The sequence below is a fragment of the Myxine glutinosa genome, chromosome 5 (assembly GCF_964187855.1).
Source record: "Myxine glutinosa chromosome 5, kmMyxGlut1.1, whole genome shotgun sequence".
Taxonomy (NCBI): Eukaryota; Metazoa; Chordata; class Myxini; order Myxiniformes; family Myxinidae; genus Myxine; species Myxine glutinosa.
Window position 1 is genome coordinate 169,453,347 of NC_136265.1, and position 21,443 is coordinate 169,474,789.

The 21,443-nt window shown below is 40.6% G+C and overlaps 1 protein-coding gene across 8 annotated transcripts in view; it reads right to left on the minus strand.

The window, feature by feature from the left end:
• Positions 1-21,443, minus strand: part of CEBPZ (CCAAT enhancer binding protein zeta) — a 190,236-nt gene that overhangs the window by 56,917 nt on the left and 111,876 nt on the right. For 4 of the 8 annotated variants that reach the window (XM_078779059.1, XM_078779061.1, XM_078779060.1 and 1 more), the window contains exons 8-9: positions 8,902-9,003; positions 8,540-8,642 (exon numbers count right to left, since the gene is read on the minus strand). In XM_078779059.1, the coding sequence (XP_078635185.1) occupies positions 8,540-8,642; positions 8,902-9,003 (205 nt within the window). The remainder of the gene's footprint in view (positions 1-8,539; positions 8,643-8,901; positions 9,004-21,443) is intronic. The other 4 variants (XM_078779063.1, XM_068115591.2, XM_068115592.2 and 1 more) reach the window with 1 other exon arrangement.

The following is a 21,443-nucleotide window of genomic DNA, read 5'->3' on the forward strand; positions in this document are numbered from 1 at the left end:
GCGCGTCGCCCGACGCAGCCCCGGTGTTGGCGGGAACTGCCTTGTCCTCGGCGTGAACAACCTTCGCTCCGCGCTGCTAGGCCAGCGTACGCCGTCACGTAGGCCCCACTCGCACGATTGCCCTCCACCGTCCTTCCGACGTCCAGTGAGCGAGAACAGGTTCAAAACGAAGGGACAGTGAAACGCACGATGCCAAGGGAAGAGAAGAGAATGGGAAGAGAGCGAGCCAGGAACGAAAAGGACCAGGGAAACACGAGAGGGAGAAGGGAGAAGAGAGCAAATGCCAGCGAGCCAGCAGTTTTATCACGCGTGGTGTCACGTCAGCCCTCCTTTCCTCCAACCAGCGCGAATGTTCTCATCGCGCTGGTGTCCTTCCATTCGCCAAGTGCTTCCCGCCCCTCCCCCCCCCCACCCCCCCATGTCATGCCATCCTCGTGGCCAACCACAAGTCCTTCTTTTCCCTCCAATCACGGGGCAGTTCTCTGTCCCTCCTATGGACCAATCACTCTTCCTCCCATACTCTGCCAATCTGCGCCCTGTGGTGTTGCTCGCCCCTCCCCCTGGCCAATCAACAGTCCTCCTGGACGTGACTCCCAGCCTTGCTCGATGTTTGGTGCCATGGTGGCGTTGTATGCAGCCGCTTCCCGTTGGTTTTTCCGGTCAGTTATTGTAAGGGGAGGGAATTTAATTACTGTTGTGCACTCAGGACCTATCTAAGTGTCTACAAGAATGCGTTGCCATAAGGGACACAGGTTTGGCGACAGAGGGAACGACAAACGTGGGAATTTCTATCCATAATCCCTGTACCATTTAGCACTCCCCACCCCCTCGTGGCGGGGACACAAATACGCACTTATACCGACATCCGGGCTACACACAGAAATTACATATAGATTCCCGATCACGACAGTCGAGTTACCTAACTATACAGATCTACCTGGCTCTAGATATTCCTCTACCCAAATTCATAACAGTATTGTCAGTCCCCATGTTAAAGCTGCATACAGAGCAACAATCCCTTATATAAGGGAGGGCGCTTTTTGCGCCTCCCTTTGATTGTGAACGGTGGTGTCTGCGGTGTTTGTCTGTCGTTTTGACTGCGTGCGTTTGACTGCCTCCCATTTACGGGGGCAACTTTCCATGCTGTGTTTGAAAAGTCTCCCATTTAAAAGTCTCCCACATTCTCCCATTAAAAAGTTTTGAAGGGTCTGTCTCCCATTTACCTCCCCCCCGATTGCAACTACCACTTTGATCGTAGTGGGGAGGCTTGCGTGCTCCTGTGACCCTTTGGGCTATACTAGCAGGAGCTTTGCTCCCGGTAGATCTTACCTAGCCAGGCAGGTCACCGGGTAGGAGCCAGACTAAGAGTAGTCACACATTTTTTGGGGGGTAGAAAAACGTTTTTTTCTTTTCCTTTTTTTCCGCCTAGTCGGGTCGCCCCCAGAGGGTGTTTGGATATGGACACCTAGCAGGGCTAAAACAAGACCTGTCAAAGGGCGGAGGAGCTCCCTGTGAGCTAACGGCCATCCATATCTGGTGCCCAACTGTGTCTGCGGACGTCCTCCTGCAGTCGGGCTACCACTTTCCAGGAGGTTGGTGGCAGGATTTGCACTCCGGCCACCATAAAAACATGTCATTCCGCAACATGCACAAAGAACACAACTTTTAAAAAAAAAAACACTCCGTGGGAGTACCTCCTGTGCAGCTACCCTTCGCAAGGCAGCTCACCGGATGATGGGATCGGGGCAAAGCCTTCAGGACTCCCGCTCTTTGATATATAATAGGAGGAAAAGCACGGGGTAACTTTCCTGGGTCGGGTTGTGGAGGTGTGTATTGGGGTGGTGCTGAGGTGTCGTCCACCAGACAACGGTTTCCTTGGCTTACCCTGAGGTGGTCCCTTTGGGTGGGTGCCTGGAACGTTCTCATTCTAAGAGAGGATGATCACCTGTCTCTGCTATCATCTGAGCTCCAGCGTTTGAGCATCAGTGTTGCAGCACTCTCTGAGGTTCGGAGGCCGGATAGTGATGAGATCATGGTGGGTGGTTACACTTACTACTGGTCTGGTCGCTTTGACGGTTACCATGCCCAAGGAGTTGCTATAGCTGTGTCCAATAAGCTGACTCCCATGATAGTCGAGGTAACACCGGTCAATGAGCACATTATGAGACTGAGGATTCGTCACTCCTTGGGTGTCATTTCCCTGTTCTCTGTATATGCTCCGACTGAGGAAAGTGACCTCACTGTGAATGAGGGCATTCTACGCCACCCTCGAGTCTGTGGTTGATCAGTGCCCCAGGAGAGATACTCTTCTAATCTTGGGGGATTTCAATGCATCGACTGGCACTGATAGGGATGGTTATGAGGCATGTGTCGGTCCCCATGGATCCGGGACTGTGAACCAGTATAGCAAGCACCAAGTTCCTCGGCTTTGCAAAAAGTCATGGACTTAGGGAGGCTGGCTGCTCATGGTTTCAGTGCCCAGCCTCATCGCTGAACTTGGTATTCCAATGCTGGTGGTGTTGCGAAGGAGATTGACCATGTGCCATGATCTCATTGATGGTCGATCGCGGATGCTCCAGAACTGCAGGGTCTACCGGAGTGCTCAGTTCCTCAACACTGCCCACAGGCTTGTAGTAGCAACTCTGAAGTTGCAGCTCAAATCCAAGAGAATGCTATAATCCCAGTCTAGGCTGGATGTGGGCAAGCTCAAGGAGGAGAGTGTAGCTGAGGAGTTTGCGAGCAGGTTGAGTGGGGTATTGGGGGGTCTGGATGCTTCGGGGGTTCCTGAGGAGTTGTGGAGTGCCTTCAAGACCACCATCCTTGACGTTTCCGGTGGCTGTCTTGGAACCCATCGTCAGGCGAAGAACTTTGTCTCTCAGGGAACGCTCGATACCATTGACCAGAGTTGCAGGGCCAGGCTTGATGGCAGAGCTGAACTGTTCCGGGAGCTGAGGCGTAAAACTGTACGTTCGCTGAGGTCGGACAAGAAGGCCCATGTGCAAGGAATCTGTGAAAGGGTAGAGCATCACTTGTGATCATGTGATTCTCATCCTGCTCACAGAGGAATACATGCATTGGGTTCCTCCAAGCCTGTCCCTAGGTGTACTGCAGTTAGAGCAGCGGGTGGTGGCCTCTTGACAGAGGAGTCTGAAGTGAAGGCCCGCTGGGCCGGTTACTTTGAGCGGCTGTACCAGGCTGACCCACCAACTGTTGAGATGGATGTCAGGGGTGTTGCTATTCTAAATGCTGACCCCCAATTAACTGAGAAATGCCTTCACTTGTGGAAACACAGGTGACGGTGAACCGGTTGAAAGGGGGCAAAGCTCAGGGATTTGTGGCATCCATGCTGAGCTTTTCAAGGCTGGTGGAAATACTGTACTTGAGTCACTGCATGCAGTTCTGTGCTCTGTTTGGAGCACAGATATCATCCCAACTGACTGGGAGAGGGGCCTTGTTGTCCCCCTCTGAAAAGGGAAGGGTGATCACAAGGACTGCAATAACTACCGAGGCGTGATGCTAATCTCGGTGCCGGGCAAGGTCTTTGCTTGGACCATTCTTGAGAGGGTTCGCTGCCATCTGCTCGAGCACCAGCAACCAGAGCATTCGGGCTTTACACCAAAGAGGTCAACAATTGACTGTATCCTTGAACTTTGGGTCCTCACCGAACGCAAGCGAGAGTTTCGTCAGGGGCTGCTTGCAGCCTATGTTGATCTTCACAAAGTGTTTGATTTGGTGAATCGGGATGCCCTCTGGAGGATTATTGTCTTTGTAGGGTGCCACCAACGTTGATCAGTCTGATCTCTGAACTATACTCTGGTATTAAGAGTGCTGTGAAGTGTGGTGGCTCCATCTCTGACTTATTTCCAGTTGTTACTGGAGTTTGGCAAGGGTGTGTACTGGCTCCCACACTCTTCAGTGCTTGTATGGACTGGATTCTGGGGAGGATGTCGGAGAGGTCAGGCTGCGGTGCATCATTTGGGAGTGTCAAGATCTCTGACCTTGATTTCGCAGATGATGCAGTCATCTTTCTTCCTGAGATATTCTGATACTAGATATTCTTATCTTAGGAGATGCTGGATATTCTTACGGGGGCTCTCCAGGCACTGAATGAGAAGGCGGAGCCGCTGGGATTATGGATTTCCTGGGTCAAAACCAAGATCCAGGCTTTCAATGATATCTTGGATGCTACTGTCTTGTCTGTGCCTGTGTGTGGCGAAGATGTTGAGGTCACAAAGAGATTCACTTACCTTGGCAGTGTCATTCATGTCTCCGCATGTTGTGAGCCAAATGTTGATAGACGTCTGGGTCGGGCCTGGGGAATCATGGATTCACTGGATCATGGGGTGTGGTGCTGTCGGTATATATGCAGGAGGATGAAAGTCAGAGTCTTTAAGTCCTTGGTGCTTCCAGTTTTGCTCTAAGGATGCGAGACTTGGATGCTCACCAAGGGCCAGAGAATGGAACTTAACTCCTTCGGAACCAAGTCTCTTCGGAGAATCCTTAGCTATCGCTGGTCAGACTTTGTGTCCAACGAGCGATTGTTGAAAGAGACTCAGATAAGATTTGTTACCTGTATGGTCCGTGAGCGTCAGCTGCGGCTGTATGGACATATGGCTCGTTTTCCGGACGCTGATCCAGCTCAACAGTTACTCTCAGCAAGGGAGCCTCGTGAGTGGAGGAGGCCAACAGTGTGCCTCGTGGGTGCAGCAGGTTGATCGGTATCTCAAGGAGATAGGGATGGGCCAAGCATCAGCCTGGGGGATGGCCAGACGGAGGCCCCTGGAGTACCGTCGGAAAGTGGATGCGGTGACGCGCTGCTCCATCGCATGCTCCCATACCTGACCTGACTTGTTTGAAAAGCTGCTTATTTTATCCCCACACTTTTTGAAAAAAAAATGAGGGATATTGTAATTGGCTCCATCTGTCTCGTCTGTCAAGCCTGGTGTTGGCTTTGCGGTTAGGGTGCCGGCCTGGGATCCTAGGATCCTGGGTTCGAATCCCGGTCGATCGCTGAATTAACGCCAGGGGGGTTGACTCAGCCTGTCATCCTTCCGTGATCGGCAAATTGAGTACCAGCTTGCTGGGATGAATGATCCCGGTGTGTACCCCGGTTTAGAATAGGTACACCGTATCCCTGCGCATCGTAAGAGCGTGACCAAGGGTTGGCGTCAGGAAGGGCATCCGGCCATAAAAACATTGCCTCAAACAGGGAACCATGATTGTCATGGGGCCCGCAAGGCTAACCCCCGCTCGAGCGGGGAAAATGGCCTTAAAACGATCATTTCATTGTCTCGTCTGTCAGGTAATCACACCAGATCCTGTTCATTGAGGACTAAGCGGTTGGACAAAAATTCACCGAACTTGGTAATTATGATCACCAAATGGCACGAAGGTGCAAGAGCAGTATCATTTTTGTTCCGTCCCAAGGGGCAGGGTCAAAAGATCAAACACCAAAAAATGCAATTACAGGCACATTATAAACATTATTACGGCATAGCCCGTAGGGGCAAAGCCGTCTGGAACAGTTTGTCTGTCCGTATGTATGTATGTATGTCCCTCACAAACATACACCAATCAGAGCTGGGGATATAGTCACATGACAGGGGTGATGTGATGTGATTACGTCTGTGATGTCATTACGGCATACGACGGCTGACTCCATACACCACCATTTTGATTTCTAGGCCATTCAGGCCAAACATATAATCGAACCTGTCATACATCACAATCACCATGCTCTATCTTTACATCTTTCATTCAGTGTGAAACACAAACAAACCGATTGTTAAAATGACCATCAAATATCAAAACGCATAGGCGTTACAGGTCTTCCAACGACACAGTACATATAGGCCTTAGGCTTCATGCCTCACCCTCAGGCCGCTTCGGACAAATTAGCCCAGGTTTCTTAACACAGTAGTATCGTTTTCATGGGTCGGGTTGTGGAGGTCTCTTCACTAAAGATAACATAATGACAACAATAACGTTAATAACAATAATATAGTAAATATAATCGTATCACTGCAATCCCTTTGTCGAGACTGCAAAGTTAATGGTTTGAAGCGGTGTATGGTTCATGGATGATTCGAAACATGTAAAATAAACCAGTGTCTCAATTCAATCTCTTCACTTCCATGGTGACAGACAGCTTAGTTAATACTTACGTTATTTGCTAATGGTGTCCCCACCAAGGTCATACGATCCTCTTCTACTAAAGTATTAAAGAAGCCCGGCTACGCCACTGTTAGACTTTAAGTCTTGTTTGATGAAACTTTGTATATGCAATCAACATTGAGGGATGCATGAAATACGTAATGGTTTTTTGGATTTGGCCCCCGGTTCATGCCGCAGGGGGTGGGACCTGGGGGTAACATGGATCAAAAGGGGAAAAATATTTATCTCTAAATTTGATGTTGGGTCATTCCTGGTGGAATCTTTCAATCTTTTTGCCATCTTTCAACTTTGCTTTAGGTGGGAAGCATGGAGATTTGTGATGGCATGCCATCAACTTCTCTCTAGTTTTGCATTTTCATTTCACTTTTCTTGATGGAATATAGTCGGTCACTTTATTGTCCCTTGCAGTAATCTTTAAAATCAACATGAACATCTGGGTTAAAGTAGATTTAATACAGATCTTCATGGAGTAACTCACAAGTTAAAAGTTATATTTTGCCCTCTTTTTAGACAATTCCAACCTCCGCCGCCTGATGTTGCACTACCATTTTGCGGTTGGTGGAACAAGTGGCTCGCAGCTTTGGCTCTGAGTGAAACCAAACGTGCAACACAATTAATCTTTTTAAATGCCATGAAATAATTTAAAGTGATAGAGTAACAAACCTTCCCGTCAATGGGGATGGGTACTTTTGCTTGTGAATAAATAATCCCCTTAGATTGTAGTAGTTTTGCATTGCACTTTATTCATGGAAGTTTAATTACACATCAATGGAGGAATTATTAATTAATGCAAGCATAGAAAATACAAATCTTTTGTATTTTGGCAATTCGATAACATGGCTTTTACTTGACACAAAACCGATCCAAAAATACTTTGGCAAAGCCTTGAGTACTTCACAATAATGTCATGATTTAGGGCAGTTTGCCTTTCAAAATGGCAGATACCATTGTGGCAGTGTGTGTGTATATATATATATATATATATAGATAGATAGAGAGAGAGATAGAGATAGATAGAGATAGAGAGAGATAGAGAGAGAGAGATGAGAGATAGAGAGAGAGAGAGATAGAGAGAGAGAGATAGAGATAGAGAGAGAGAGATAGAGAGAGATAGAGAGAGATAGAGAGAGATAGAGAGAGATAGAGAGAGAGATAGAGAGAGATAGAGAGAGATAGAGAGGGATAGAGAGGGATAGAGAGATAGAGATAGAGATAGAGATAGATAGAGAGAGAGAGAGAGAGAGAGAGAGAGAGAGAGAGAGAGAGAGAAGAGGTCTGAACATGTGTGCAAGTGTGTGGTGCTGGCAACATAGCCTGAAGGTATTCTCACTCGCCTGAGCTCTCTCATGTGGCTTTGAATGTCGCACCAGCTATAAACCTGGTGTATTGCAGACAGACCGATGTGGCAATGTGTGCCGTCGCATGGATGGATATTAAACTGGGTATCCCATGTACTATCATTTATTTGGTGGACGTTGATGATCCCAAGGTGTCCTTCGTGAAGAGTAGGTGAGTTGTCACTGTCACACTGGACAAATTACAAATTCTTGCCTGAACTGTGGTTAACAAGTGAGCTGGCTTTCTTGGAGGTTCCTCGACATCAGATTACACTGCTTGCTTTCTCAGTGTGTGGTTGCTGTCTGGGAAGTGGCTGCTGTACTACAAACAAATTAACTAGGTGGTTCGCACGTTTAGTGTGACCGACCTTCGAATACGAAAGGTAACCAACAAAAGTGGGTATAGTGGGGAAAATGTGGTGGGGCGAGGGGGAAGGAAGAATGAGGAGGGAGCACGAGTTGGAGTGAAAAATTCCACCATGCTCATGGATGTAATAAATAGATGGCCCTTTACTTTCTCCCTTGCCACTGCACATTTAACAAATGGATGTGAACTAGTCTGCTGATACTTTGATTTAAAGACAAACAAATAGCCCAAGAGGAATGAAATGTCAGGTAAAAGATTCAATTGACCTCTATACATGCAATCTTGTGAAGAAGAAGACGACCACTCCTTTTGCATCTTCAGATGCATAAGGCTGCTGAAGCAGTTTCCTAGGCTTTTGGGCACAATCCTGGATGGGTCGCCACTCTGACGTAGATACTCAAATGGCACATTCTTCCCAGTAAGCTGGTACTCATTTTACCAACGTCAAAAGGATGACAGGCTGAGTCAATCCACCTGGTGTTAATTAAACAGCATGGCAGGGGCTTGAACTCAGGAGACTAAGATCTTAAGCCAGCCACCTTAACCCAACACCAGGCTTGCAAACTTGTGTGAAATTTACCTTAAATTTTCCTCATATCAATATTAAAAGGTGTTTACAATTTGACATATCATACATGGTGTGCCGTGGATGTAATCTCACCTTGTGGTTTTGGCTGCTTGGGATTCCGATACACAAAGCGATCTAGGAACCGCATGATGGTGAAATCTTGCAGTGGGTCTCCAGTGTACTGGACAAAATCTCCCTGCAGAGTGAGCAAGACCAGAGTACAAATAAATTGCACATTAACATTAGGTTGCAAGTCTTAAAGGTCAAGGTCAAAATGACGACCATTCAATCAATGTCAGCCCATTTTCTACCAATGTACCAAATTTTGTAACTGCAGCATTAAATGCAGTACTTTCATACAAGGGTATTTAAAATTCATTGGAATAGTAAAGATTCTGTTTTAAAAAGGTAGAAATGAAAAAGGAAGACCAAAAGGATAAACTTCAGATAATTACCAATCGATACACCAGAGTATGTAACTGTGGCATGACCGTTTTCACTTGACGGTGACAAAATTTGTTGGACAAAGGTAACGGGCAAAGGTCGAAAAGAAAAAGCTGAGGTCAAAAATGAAAACGATTAGCATCACCTTCATACAATTCACACCATTATCGACCCAAGTACCAAATTTTGTAACTGCAGCATTATCAGTTTTCCTTCTTGGCAATGGCTGGCAGGGTGGCCTGGAGGTACGCACACACTCACCTCTGACCTGTCTAGCCTTGGTAGGAATCTCGACCCAGCTATAAACTGTGACCCTGGTGTTTCACATGCAGAGTTTTTTTTTTGTTTTTGTTTTGTATACTGAATCGAGGCTCGTGAAAGAGCTGACATTTACTTCACAAACAAATCAACCAGACAAACAAAATATATAACAAGTAAAGATACATTCAAAGTACACCGCCCCAATGCCAAATAATTAAATATCCTACAGCGCGGCATTGCCAGGGTGCCTCCGGTGCCCGGCAATACCGCAGTGCAGCTCATCGAGGCTGCTTTGGGAGGGAGAGGTGCACGCTAATTCAATGATTAATTGTATAATTAAAATCAATAAAAGATTATCACAAATTATTTTCTTAATAAATTGGCTAAGAGCATAACTAAACCACTCGTGCTTCATCCGAAGATGCATCTTTTAGAAATTTAATTACATGTCATTAATAAAAAATTAAGTAATTAATTGATTCACCAATAAATAATGAATCGATAAAATGATGAATCAATAAATCAAAAATATCCTTGATAGCCACATCACTTGGTCACTGTCATGTCCAAATATTAGCTTCCGAGCTCAAAAGGTGCCTGAGATATTGGGCAAATGAGAAAGAAAATAAATAAATGATTAATAATGAAAATAAATAAATAATAATCATTAAAAAATTAAATTATTAATCAATTCGGTCACAGAACACATAAACCACCACCATTTCATCAGAATCTGTAATTAAAAAAAAAAAATTTTTTTAGTCATTAATCGAATAATTAAATAATTAATCGATTCATTGATGGATTAATTAATAAATCAAAAATAGCCTTTGCAGCCAAATCACCTGGTCATTGGCATGTCCAAATATCAGCTTCCTAACTCAAAAGGTGCCTGAGTTAATGGTCAGAAGATAAAGGAAATTTAATTAATTAAATAAGTACTTAATTAATCGCTAATAATTAAATAACTCCTCAATTTATTGATTAATCAAAAAACAAAAAATACGGTTTTGAAAAAGGACTTGCTCACTACTGTGCCGAAATTTCAGCTTCCTAGCTCAAAGGATGGCTGAGATATCGTCTGGACAAACAAACAAGAAAGAAAACAAACAAGAAAACAAACAAGTAAAGATACATTCAATGTACACCGCCCCCATGCCAAATAATTAAATATCCTACAGCGCGGCATTGCCGGGGCACCTACGGCGCCCGGCAATACTGCAGTGCAGCTCATAGAGGCTGCATTGGGAAGGAGAGGTGTGCGCTAATTGATTGATTAATTGTATGATTAAAATCAATAAAAGATCAGAAAATATTTTCTTAATCAATTGGCTTATAGCTTAACTAAACCACTAGTGCTTCATCCGAAGATGTATCTTTTAGAAATTTAATTCAATAAGTCATTAATAAAAAATTAAATAATTACTTGATTAATCAATAAATAATTAATTAATTAATAATTAATCGATTAAATGATTAATCAATAAATCAAAAATATCCTTGATAGCCACATCACTTGGTCACTGTCATGTCCAAATATTAGCTTCCCAGCTCAAAAGGTTCCTGAGATATTGGCCAAATGAGAAAGAAAATAAATAAATGATTAATAATGAAAATAAATAAATAATAATCATTAAAAAATTAAATTATTAATCAATTCGGTCACAGAACACATAAACCACCACCATTTCATCAGAATCTGTAATTGAAAATAAATCTTTTTTTTTCAGTAATTAATCGAATAATTAAATAATTAATCGATTAATTGATTAATTGATGAATCAATAAATCAAAAATATCCTTGATAGCCACATCACTTGGTCGCTCATGTCCAAATATTTGCTTCCGAGCTCAAAAGGTGCCTGAGATATTGGCCAAATGAGAAAGAAAATAAATAAATGATTGATAATGGAAATAAATAAATAATAATCATAAAAAAATTAAATTTTTAATCAATTCGGTCAGAGAACACATGACCCACCACCATTTCATCAGAATCTGTAACAAAAAAAGAAAAAAAAATTCGTCATTAATCGAATAATTAAATAATTCATCGATTAATTGATTGATTAATTAATAAATCAAAAACAGCCTTTGCAGCCAAATCACCTGGTCATTGGCATGTCCAAATATCAGCTTCCTAACTCAAAAGGTGCCTGAGTTAATGGTCAGAAGAGAAAGGAAATGTAATTAATTAAATAAGTACTTAATTAATCGCAAATAATTAAATAACTCCTCAATTTATTGATTAATCAAAAAACAAAAAATAACGTTTTTGACAAAGGACTTGCTCACTATTGTGCCGAAATTTGAGCTTCCTAGCTCAAAGGATGGCTGAGATATCGCCCGGACAAACAAACAAGAAAGAAAACAAGTACACATACATTCAAAGTACACCGCCCCCATGCCAAATAATTAAATATCCTACAGCGCGGCATTGCCGGGGCGCCTCCGGCGCCCGGCAATACCGCAGTGCAGCTCATAGAGGCTGCATTGGGAGGGAGAGGTGTCCACTAATTGATTGATTAATTGTATAATTAAAATCAATAAAAGATGATCACAAAATATTTTCTTAATCAATTGGCTAATACCATAACAAAACCACTCGTGCTTCATCCGAAGATGTATCTTTTAGAAATTTAATCAAATAGGTCATTAATAAAAATTTTAATAATTAATTGTTTAATCAATAAGTAATTCATCGATTAATCAATAAATAATGAATCGATTAAATGATTAATCAATTAATCAAAAATATCCTTGATAGCCACATCACTTGGTCACTCGTCCAAATATTAGCTTCCCAGCTCAAAAGGTGCCTGAGATATTGGCCAAATGAGAAAGAAGATAAATATATGATTAATAATGAAAATAAATAAATAATAATCATTAAAAAATTAAATTATCAATCAATTCGCTCACAGAACACATAAACCACCACCATTTCATCAGAATCTGTAACTGGGGGGAAAATTTTTTTTAAAGTAATTTATCGAGTAATTAAATAATTAATCGATACATTGATTAATTGATTAATCAATAAATCAAAAATATCCTTGATAGCCACATCACTTGGTCACTCATGTCCAAATATTAGCTTCTGAGCTCAAAAGGTGCCTGAGATATTGGCCAAATGAGAAAGAAGATAAATAAATGATTAATAATGAAAATAAATAAATAATAATCATAAAAAAATTAAATTATTAATCAATTCGGTCAGAGAACACAAACCACCACCATTTCATCAGAATCTGTAAGTTAAAAAAAAACATTTTTTTTGTCATTAATCAAATAATTAAATAATTAATCGATTAATTGACTAATTAATTAATTAATAAATCAAAAATAGCCTTTGCAGCCAAATCACCTGGTCATTGGCATGTCCAAATATCAGCTTCCTAACTCAAAAGGTGCCTGAGTTAATGGTCAGAAGAGAAATGAAATTTAATTAATTAAATAAGTACTTAATTAATCGCTAATAATTAAATAACTCATCAATTAATTGATTAATCAAAAAACAAAAAATACCGTTTTTGACAAAGGACTTGCTCACTATTGTGCCGAGATTTCAGCTTCCTCGCTCAAAGGATGGCTGAGATATCGCCCGGACAAACAACCAAGAAAACAAGAAACCAGAGTGAAAACTGAGTACTCTCTTTCAGCGTGCGTCACTGCCGAGCCCCATTTGGTGCCCAGCAATGACGATTTGCAATGCCTGGAGATGGCATAGGAAAGGAGCGGTGTACAACAAGTACAGATACATTCAAAGTACACCGCCCCATGCCAAATAATTAAATATGCTGCAGCGCGGCATTGCCGGGGCGCCTCCGGCGCCCGGCAATACCGCAGTGCAGCTCATTGAGGCTGCATTTGGAGGGAGAGGTGAACACTAATTGATTGATTAATTGTATAATTAAAATCAATAAAAGATTATCACAAAATATTTTCATAATCAATTGGCTAATCGCATAACTAAACCACTAGTGCTTCATCCGAAGATGTATCTTTAAAAAATTTCATTAAATAAGTCATTTATAAAAAATTAAATAATTGATTACTCAATAAATAATTAATCGATTAATCAATAAATAATTAATAGATGAAATGATTAATCAATAAATCAAAAATATCCTTGATAGCCACATCACTTGGTCACTCATGTCCAAATATTAGCTTCCCAGCTCAAAAGGTGCCTGAGATATTGGCCAAATGAGAAAGAAAATAAATAAATGATTAATAATGAAAATAAATAAATAATCATCATAAAAATATTAAATTATTAATCAATTTGGTCAGAGAACACATAAACTACCACTATTTCATCAGAATCTGTAACTAAAAAAAAAAAAATTTTTTTTGTCATTAATCGAATAATTAAATAACAAGTACACATACATTCAAAGTACACCGCCCCATGCCAAATAATTAAATATGCTGCAGCGCGGCATTGCCGGGGCGCCTCAGGCGCCCGGCAATACCGCAGTGCAGCTCATTGAGGCTGCATTGGGAGGGAGACGTGTACACTAATTGATTGATTAATTGTATAATTAAAATCAATAAAAGATTATCACAAAATATTTTCATAATCAATTGGCTAATCGCATAACTAAACCACTAGTGCTTCATCCGAAGATGTATCTTTTAGAAATTTAATTAAATAAGTCATTTATAAAAAATTAAATAATTAATTGATTACTCAATAAATAATTAATCGATTAATCAATAAATAATTAATAGATGAAATGATTAATCAATAAATCAAAAATATCCTTGATAGCCACATCACTTGGTCACTCATGTCCAAATATTAGCTTCCCAGCTCAAAAGGTGCCTGAGATATTGGCCAAATGAGAAAGAAAATAAATAAATGATTAATAATGAAAATAAATAAATAATAATCATAAAAAAATTAAATTATTAATCAATTTGGTCAGAGAACACATAAACTACCACTATTTCATCAGAATCTGTTACTTTAAAAAAAAAAAATTTTTTGTCATTAATCGAATAATTAAATAATTAATCGATTAATTGATTAATTAATAAATCAAAAATATCCTTTGCAGCCAAATCACCTGGTCATTGGCATGTCCAAATATCAGCTTCCTAACTCAAAAGGTGCCTGAGTTAATAATGGTCAGAAGAGAAATGAAATTTAATTAATTAAATAAGTACTTAATTAAACGCTAATAATTAAATAACTCCTCAATTAATTGATTATTCAAAAAACAAAAAATACCGTATTTGACAAAGGACTTGCTCACTACTGTGCCGAAATTTCAGCTTCCTAGCTCAAAGGATGGCTGAGATATCGCCCGGACAACCAAGAAAACAAACAACCAGAGTGAAAACTGAGTACTCTCTTTCAGCGTGCGTCACTGCCGAGCCCCCTTTGGTGCCCGGCAATGACGATTTGCAATGCCTGGAGATGGCATAGGAAAGGAGCGGTGTACAATTAATCGATTACTTGATTAATTAATAAATCAAAAATATCGTTTGCAGCCAAATCACCTGGTCATTGGCATGTCCAAATATCAGCTTCCTAACTCAAAAGGTGCCTGAGTTAATGGTCAGAAGACAAAGGAAATTTGATTAATTAAATAAGTACTTAATTAATCGCTAATAATTAAATAACTCCTCAATTTATTGATTAATCAAAAAAAAAAATACAGTTTTTGACAAAGCACTTTCTCACTATTGTGCCAAAATTTCAGCTTCCTAGCTCAAAGGATGGCTGAGATGGCTATCTCTCCTGAAATGGCCAAAGGATGGCTATCTCTCCTCACTCAAGAATGAACTCTCAAACCTGTCTCCTTCCTCCAAATCCTGGTGGCGTCTGGTCAAATCCGTTTCTGGTGTTTGTTCCCCCTCCATCCCCTCCCTTACCTCAAATGGCCACACAGTTGACATCGCACGTGACAAAGCCGAATGCCTCAACTCTGTGTTTGCCTCAAAATCCTTAGTCCCAAACCCATCTCTCTCTGTTCCCACCTTTCCTAGTCGAACCCAACTGCTCCTGGACTCTATGTCCTTCTCTCCTGACAAGGTGGAGGAGTTTTTGTCAAACCTCGACTCTGATTCTGCAACTGGACCAGACGGCATCAGCCCACGGGTCCTAAAATCCTGCTCTGCCGCTCTATCTCACCCTCTCTATGTTCTTTTCACCCTATCTTTTGCTCAAGGTCATCTGCCAGCATCCTGGAAATCAGCTAATATTACCGCTTTACACAAAAAAGGTGCAAAAACAGATCCTTGCAACTACAGACCAATCAGCCTGCTCCCAATTTTCAGCAAAGTCATGGAATCCATCATTGCTTCGGATATGAAATCTTTCCTCTTCTCCAATGGCTTGATCTCTGATCATCAATTTGGTTTCAGACCAGGTCACTCTACTCTGGACATGCTGCTTCTGCTGTCTCAACAATGGATGGAGGTCCTCAATGCCAAACAGGAAATCAGAGCTGTCTCCCTTGACATATCACGTGCCTTCGATACGGTCTGGCACCCAGCTCTGCTCACCAAACTCTCCTCCTATGGTATCCATGGAAATCTCCATGCATGGCTTGCGGACTTCCTCTCTGGTCATAGTCAACGTGTGGCCCTGAATGGATTTCTCTCATCTCCCCTTCCTGTTCAGGCTGGAGTTCCCCAAGGCAGTGTGCTGGGTCCTGTGCTTTTTCTGATCTTTATCAATGATCTCTCCGACTCTCTGGAAAATCCTCTCTATCTCTTTGCTGATGACTCCACTCTCTGCCGCTCCATTCCTCTTCCCTCAGATCGGCAGTCTGCAGCCTCCTCACTCTCTGAAGACCTGGACAAAATCACAGATTGGTCAAACAAGTGGAACATGTCTTTCAATCCTGACAAATCTCACTCTCTTACTATGTCTCTCCGAAAAGATCGACTGGACAACCCACCCATCTACTTTCTCAACAATCCTCTCCAAGAAGTTCTGTCGCTCAAGCTTTTGGGTCTCACTATCTGCCATGATCTTTCTTGGGAAAACCACATTTCCAAGCTGGCCTCCAAAGCCAGTCGCCGCCTGGGCATCCTCCGTCGTGCGAAGTCCTTCCTCGGCACACCTGAGCTCCTCACCACATACAAGGCTTTCATCCGCAGCTCAATGGAATACTGTTCTCCCCTATGGGCTGGTGCTCCTGCCTCACACCTGGCTCGGCTTCACGCTGTTGAATCCAAAGCTTTCAAAATCATTGGAATCTCCCGCGATGAAGCTATCTCTGAGGGCCTTTCACTCACTCACCGCAGGCAGGTAGGTGGTCTTTCTGTCTTCTACCGACTCCTCTCCGGCCTTGCTCCCCCAGCGCTCTCTGTGCTCTGTCCCCCAAATATTCCTACAGGTCGCACAAGATCTGCCAGCAACCCTCTGATGGTTAAACTGCCGAAATCTCGGCTCTCTGCTCACCTTCACTCTTTCATTCCTCTTTTCTCCCGTGTCTGGAACAAACTCCCACACTCCCTTCAATCCCACTCCTCCCTCCAGGTCTTTAAAACAGCTGTTCACCACCATCTCTTATCTTCCCCCATCCAAAACCTTGATCTTTTCTACCCCCACTAATTCACCCCAGATCCACCTTGTTTGAAATTCCAACTTCTTTCCTGGAAGTCCTGGCAGTGTCCATATGTTTATACCTCTCCCACCCCCCCCCCCCCCTTCACATGCCTCCCCCCAAAGCCCTCTCCCTCCCACAGATCTCTCGATGTCTCCATGTCTCCATGTCTCTCGGTCCCTGCTCTCAAATGTTGTTTGTGTCCTTCCCCCTCTCTCCCCGTCTTGTCTACCGCTCCCGATGTTATTTGTTTTATGTGTCTGTTTGTCTTTCTGTGTGATTAATGTTCGCTCTTTCACGAGCCTCGATCTTCTATACAAAAAAAAAAAAAAAAAAAAAAAAAAAAAATATCGCCCGGACAAACAAACAAGAAAACATGAAAACAAGAAAACAAGTACACATACATTCAAAGTACACCGCCCCATGCCAAATAATTAAATATGCTGCAGCGTGGCATTGCCGGGGCACCTTTGGTGCCCGGCAATACCGCAGTGCAGCTCATTGAGCCTGCATTGGGAGAGAGAGGTGTACACTAATTGATTGATTAATTGTATAATTAAAATCAATAAAAGATTATCACAAAATATTTTCATAATCAATTGACTAATCGCATAACTAAACCACTAGTGCTTCATCCGAGGATGTATCTTTTAGAAATTTAATTAAATAAGTCATTTATAAAAAATTTAATAATTAATTGATTACTAAATAAATAATTAATCGATTAATCAATAAATAATTAATAGATGAAATGATTAATCAATAAATCAAAAATATCCTTGATAGCCACATCACTTGGTCACTCATGTCCAAATATTAGCTTCCCAGCTCAAAAGGTGCCTGAGATATTGGCCAAATGAGAAAGAAAATAAATCAATGATTAATAATGAAAATAAATAAATAATAATCATAAAAAAATTAAATTATTAATCAATTTGGTCAGAGAACACAAACTACCACTATTTCATCAGAATCTGTAACTTTAAAAAAAAAAATTTTTTTGTCATTAATCGAATAATTAAATAATTAATCGATTAATTGATTAATTAATAAATCAAAAATATCCTTTGCAGCCAAATCACCTGGTCATTGGCATGTCCAAATGTCAGCTTCCTAACTCAAAAGGTGCCTGAGTTAATGGTCAGAAGAGAAAGGAAATTTGATTAATTAAATAAGTACTTAATTAATCGCTAATAATTAAATAACTCCTCAATTTATTGATAAACCAAAAAAAAAAATACCGTTTTTGACAAAGGTCTTGCTCACTATTGTGCCGAAATTTCAGCTTCCTCGCTCAAAGGATGGCTGAGATATCGCCCGGACAAACAAACAAGAAAGAAAACAAGTACAGATACATTCAAAGTACAACGCCCCCATGCCAAATAATTTAATATGCTACAGCGCGGCATTGCTGGGGCGCCTCCGGCGCCCGGCAATACCGCAGTGCACCTCAAAGAGGCTGCATTGGGAGGGAGAGGTGCACACTAATTGATTGATTAATTGTATAATTAAAATCAATAAATGATTATCACAAAATATTTTCTTAATCAATTGGCTAATAGCATAACTAAACCACAGGTGCTTCATCCGAAGATTTATCTTTTAGGAATTTAATTAAATAAGTCATTAATAAAAAATGATAAAAATCAATTGATTAATCAATAAATAATTAATCGATTAATCAATAAATAAATAATCGATTAAATGATTAATCAATAAATCAAAAATATCCTTGATAGCCACATCACTTGGTCACTGTCATGTCCAAATATTAGCTTCCGAGCTCAAAAGATGTCTGAGATATTGGCCAAATGAGAAAGAAAATAAATAAATGATTAATAATGAAAATAAATAAATAATAATCATTAAAAAATTAAATTATTAATCAATTCGGTCACAGAACACATAAACCACCACCATTTCATCAGAATCTGTAACTTAAAAAAAAAAAAAAAATTTAGACATTAATCGAATAATTAAATAATTAATTGATTAATTGATTGATTAATTAATAAATCAAAAATAACCTTTGCAGCCAAATCACCTGGTCATTGGCATGTCCAAATATCAGCTTCCTAACTCAAAAGGTGCCTGAGTTAATGGTCAGAAGAGAAAGGAAATTTAATTAATTAAATAAGTACTTAATTAATCGCTAATAATTAAATAACTCCTCAATTAATTGTTTAATCAAAAAACCAAAAATACCGTTTTGGACAAAGGACTTGCTCACTACTGTGCCGAAATTTCAGCTTCCTAGCTCAAAGGATGGCTGAGATATCGTCCGGACAAACAAACAAACAAACAAACAAACAAACAACCAGAGTGAAAACTGAGTACTCTCTTTCAGCGTGCATCACTGCCGAGCCCCCTTCGGTGCCCGGCAATGACGATTTGCAATGCCTGGAGATGGCATAGGAAAGGAGCGGTGTACAACAAGTACAAATACATTCAAAGTACACCGCCCCATGCCAAATAATTAAATATGCTGCAGCGCGGCCTTTGGCGCCCGGCAATACCACAGTGCAGCTCATAGAGGCTGCATTGGGAGGGAGAGGTGTACACTAATTGATTGATTAATTGTATAATTAAAATCAATAAAAGATTATCACAAAATATTTTCATAATCAATTGGCTAATCGCATAACTAAACCACTAGTGCTTCATCCGAAGATGTATCTTTTAGAAATTTAATTAAATAAGTCATTTATAAAAAAATAAATAATTAATTGATTACTCAATAAATAATTAATCGATTAATCAATAAATAATTAATAGATGAAATGATTAATCAATAAATCAAAAATATCCTTGATAGCCACATCACTTGGTCACTCATGTCCAAATATTAGCTTCCCAGCTCAAAAGGTGCCTGAGATATTGGCCAAATGAGAAAGAAAATAAAGAAATGATTAATAATGAAAATAAATAAATAATAATCATAAAAAAATTAAATTATTAATCAATTTGGTCAGAGAACACATAAACTACCACTATTTCATCAGAATCTGTAACTTTAAAAAAAAAATTTTTTTTGTCATTAATCGAATAATTAAATAATTAATCGATTAATTGATTAATTAATAAATCAAAAATATCCTTTGCAGCCAAATCACCTGGTCATTGGCATGTCCAAATATCAGCTTCCTAACTCAAAAGGTGCCTGAGTTAATAATGGTCAGAAGAGAAATGAAATTTAATTAATTAAATAAGTACTTAATTAAACGCTAATAATTAAATAACTCCTCAATTAATTGATTAATCAAAAAACAAAAAATACCGTTTTTGACAAAGGACTTGCTCACTATTGTGCCGAAATTTCAGCTTCCTAGCTCAAAGGATGGCTGAGATATCGTCCGGACAACCAAGGAAACAAGAAAACAAACAAGAAACCAGAGTGAAAACTGAGTACTCTCTTTCAGCGTGCGTCACTGCCGAGCCCCCTTCGGTGCCCGGCAATGACGATTTGCAATGCCTGGAGGTGGCATAGGAAAGGAGCGGTGTACAACAAGAAAGAAAGCAAGAAACCAGAGTGAAAACTGAGTACTCTCTTTCAGCGTGCGTCACTGCCGAGCCCCCTTTGGTCCCCGGCAATGACGATTTGCAATGCCTGGAGATGGCATAGGAAAGGAGCGGTGTACAACAAGAAAGAAAACAAACAACCAGAGTGAAAACTGAGTACTCTCTTTCAGCGCGCGTCACTGCCGAGCCCCCTTCGGTGCCCAGCAATGACGATTTGCAATGCCTGGAGATGGCATAGGAAAGGAGCGGTGTACAACAACCAGAGTGAAAACTGAGTACTCTCTTTCAGCGCGCGTCACTGCCGAGCCCCCTTCGGTGCCCAGCAATGACGATTTGCAATGCCTGGAGATGGCAAAGGAAAGGAGCGGTGTACAACAAACAAACAACCAGAGTGAAAACTGAGTACTCTCTTTCAGCGTGCGTCACTGCCAAGCCCCCTTCGGTGCCCGGCAATGACGATTTGCAATGCCTGGAGATGGCATAGGAAAGGAGCGGTGTACAACAAGTACAGATACATTCAAAGTACACCGCCCCCATGCCAAATAATTAAATATCCTACAGCGCGGCATTGCCGGGGCGCCTAGGCGCCCGGCAATACCGCAGTGCAGCTCATAGAGGCTGCATTGGGAGGGAGAGAGAGGTGTGCGCTAATTGATTGATTAATTGTATAAATCAATAAAAGATTATCACAAAATATTTTCTTAATCAATTGGCTAATAGCATAACTAAACCACTAGTGCTTCATCCGAAGATGTATCTTTTAGAAATTTCATTAAATAAGTCATCAATAAAAAATCAAATAATTAATTGATTAATCAATAAATAATTAATCGATTAATCAATAAATAATTAATCGATTAAATGATTAATCAATAAATCAAAAATATCCTTGATAGCCACATCACTTGGTCACTGTCATGTCCAAATATTAGTTTCCCAGCTCAAAAGGTGCCTGAGATATTGGCCAAATGAGAAAGAAAATAAAAAAATGATTAATAATGAAAATAAACAAATAATAATCATTAAAAAATTAAATTATTAATCAATTCGGTCAGAGAACACATAAACCACCACAATTTCATCAGATTCTGTAACTAAAAAAAAATAAAATTTTTTTTAGTCATTAATCGAATAATTAAATAATTAATCGATTAATTGATTAATTAATAAATCAAAAATATCGTTTGCAGCCAAATGACCTGGTC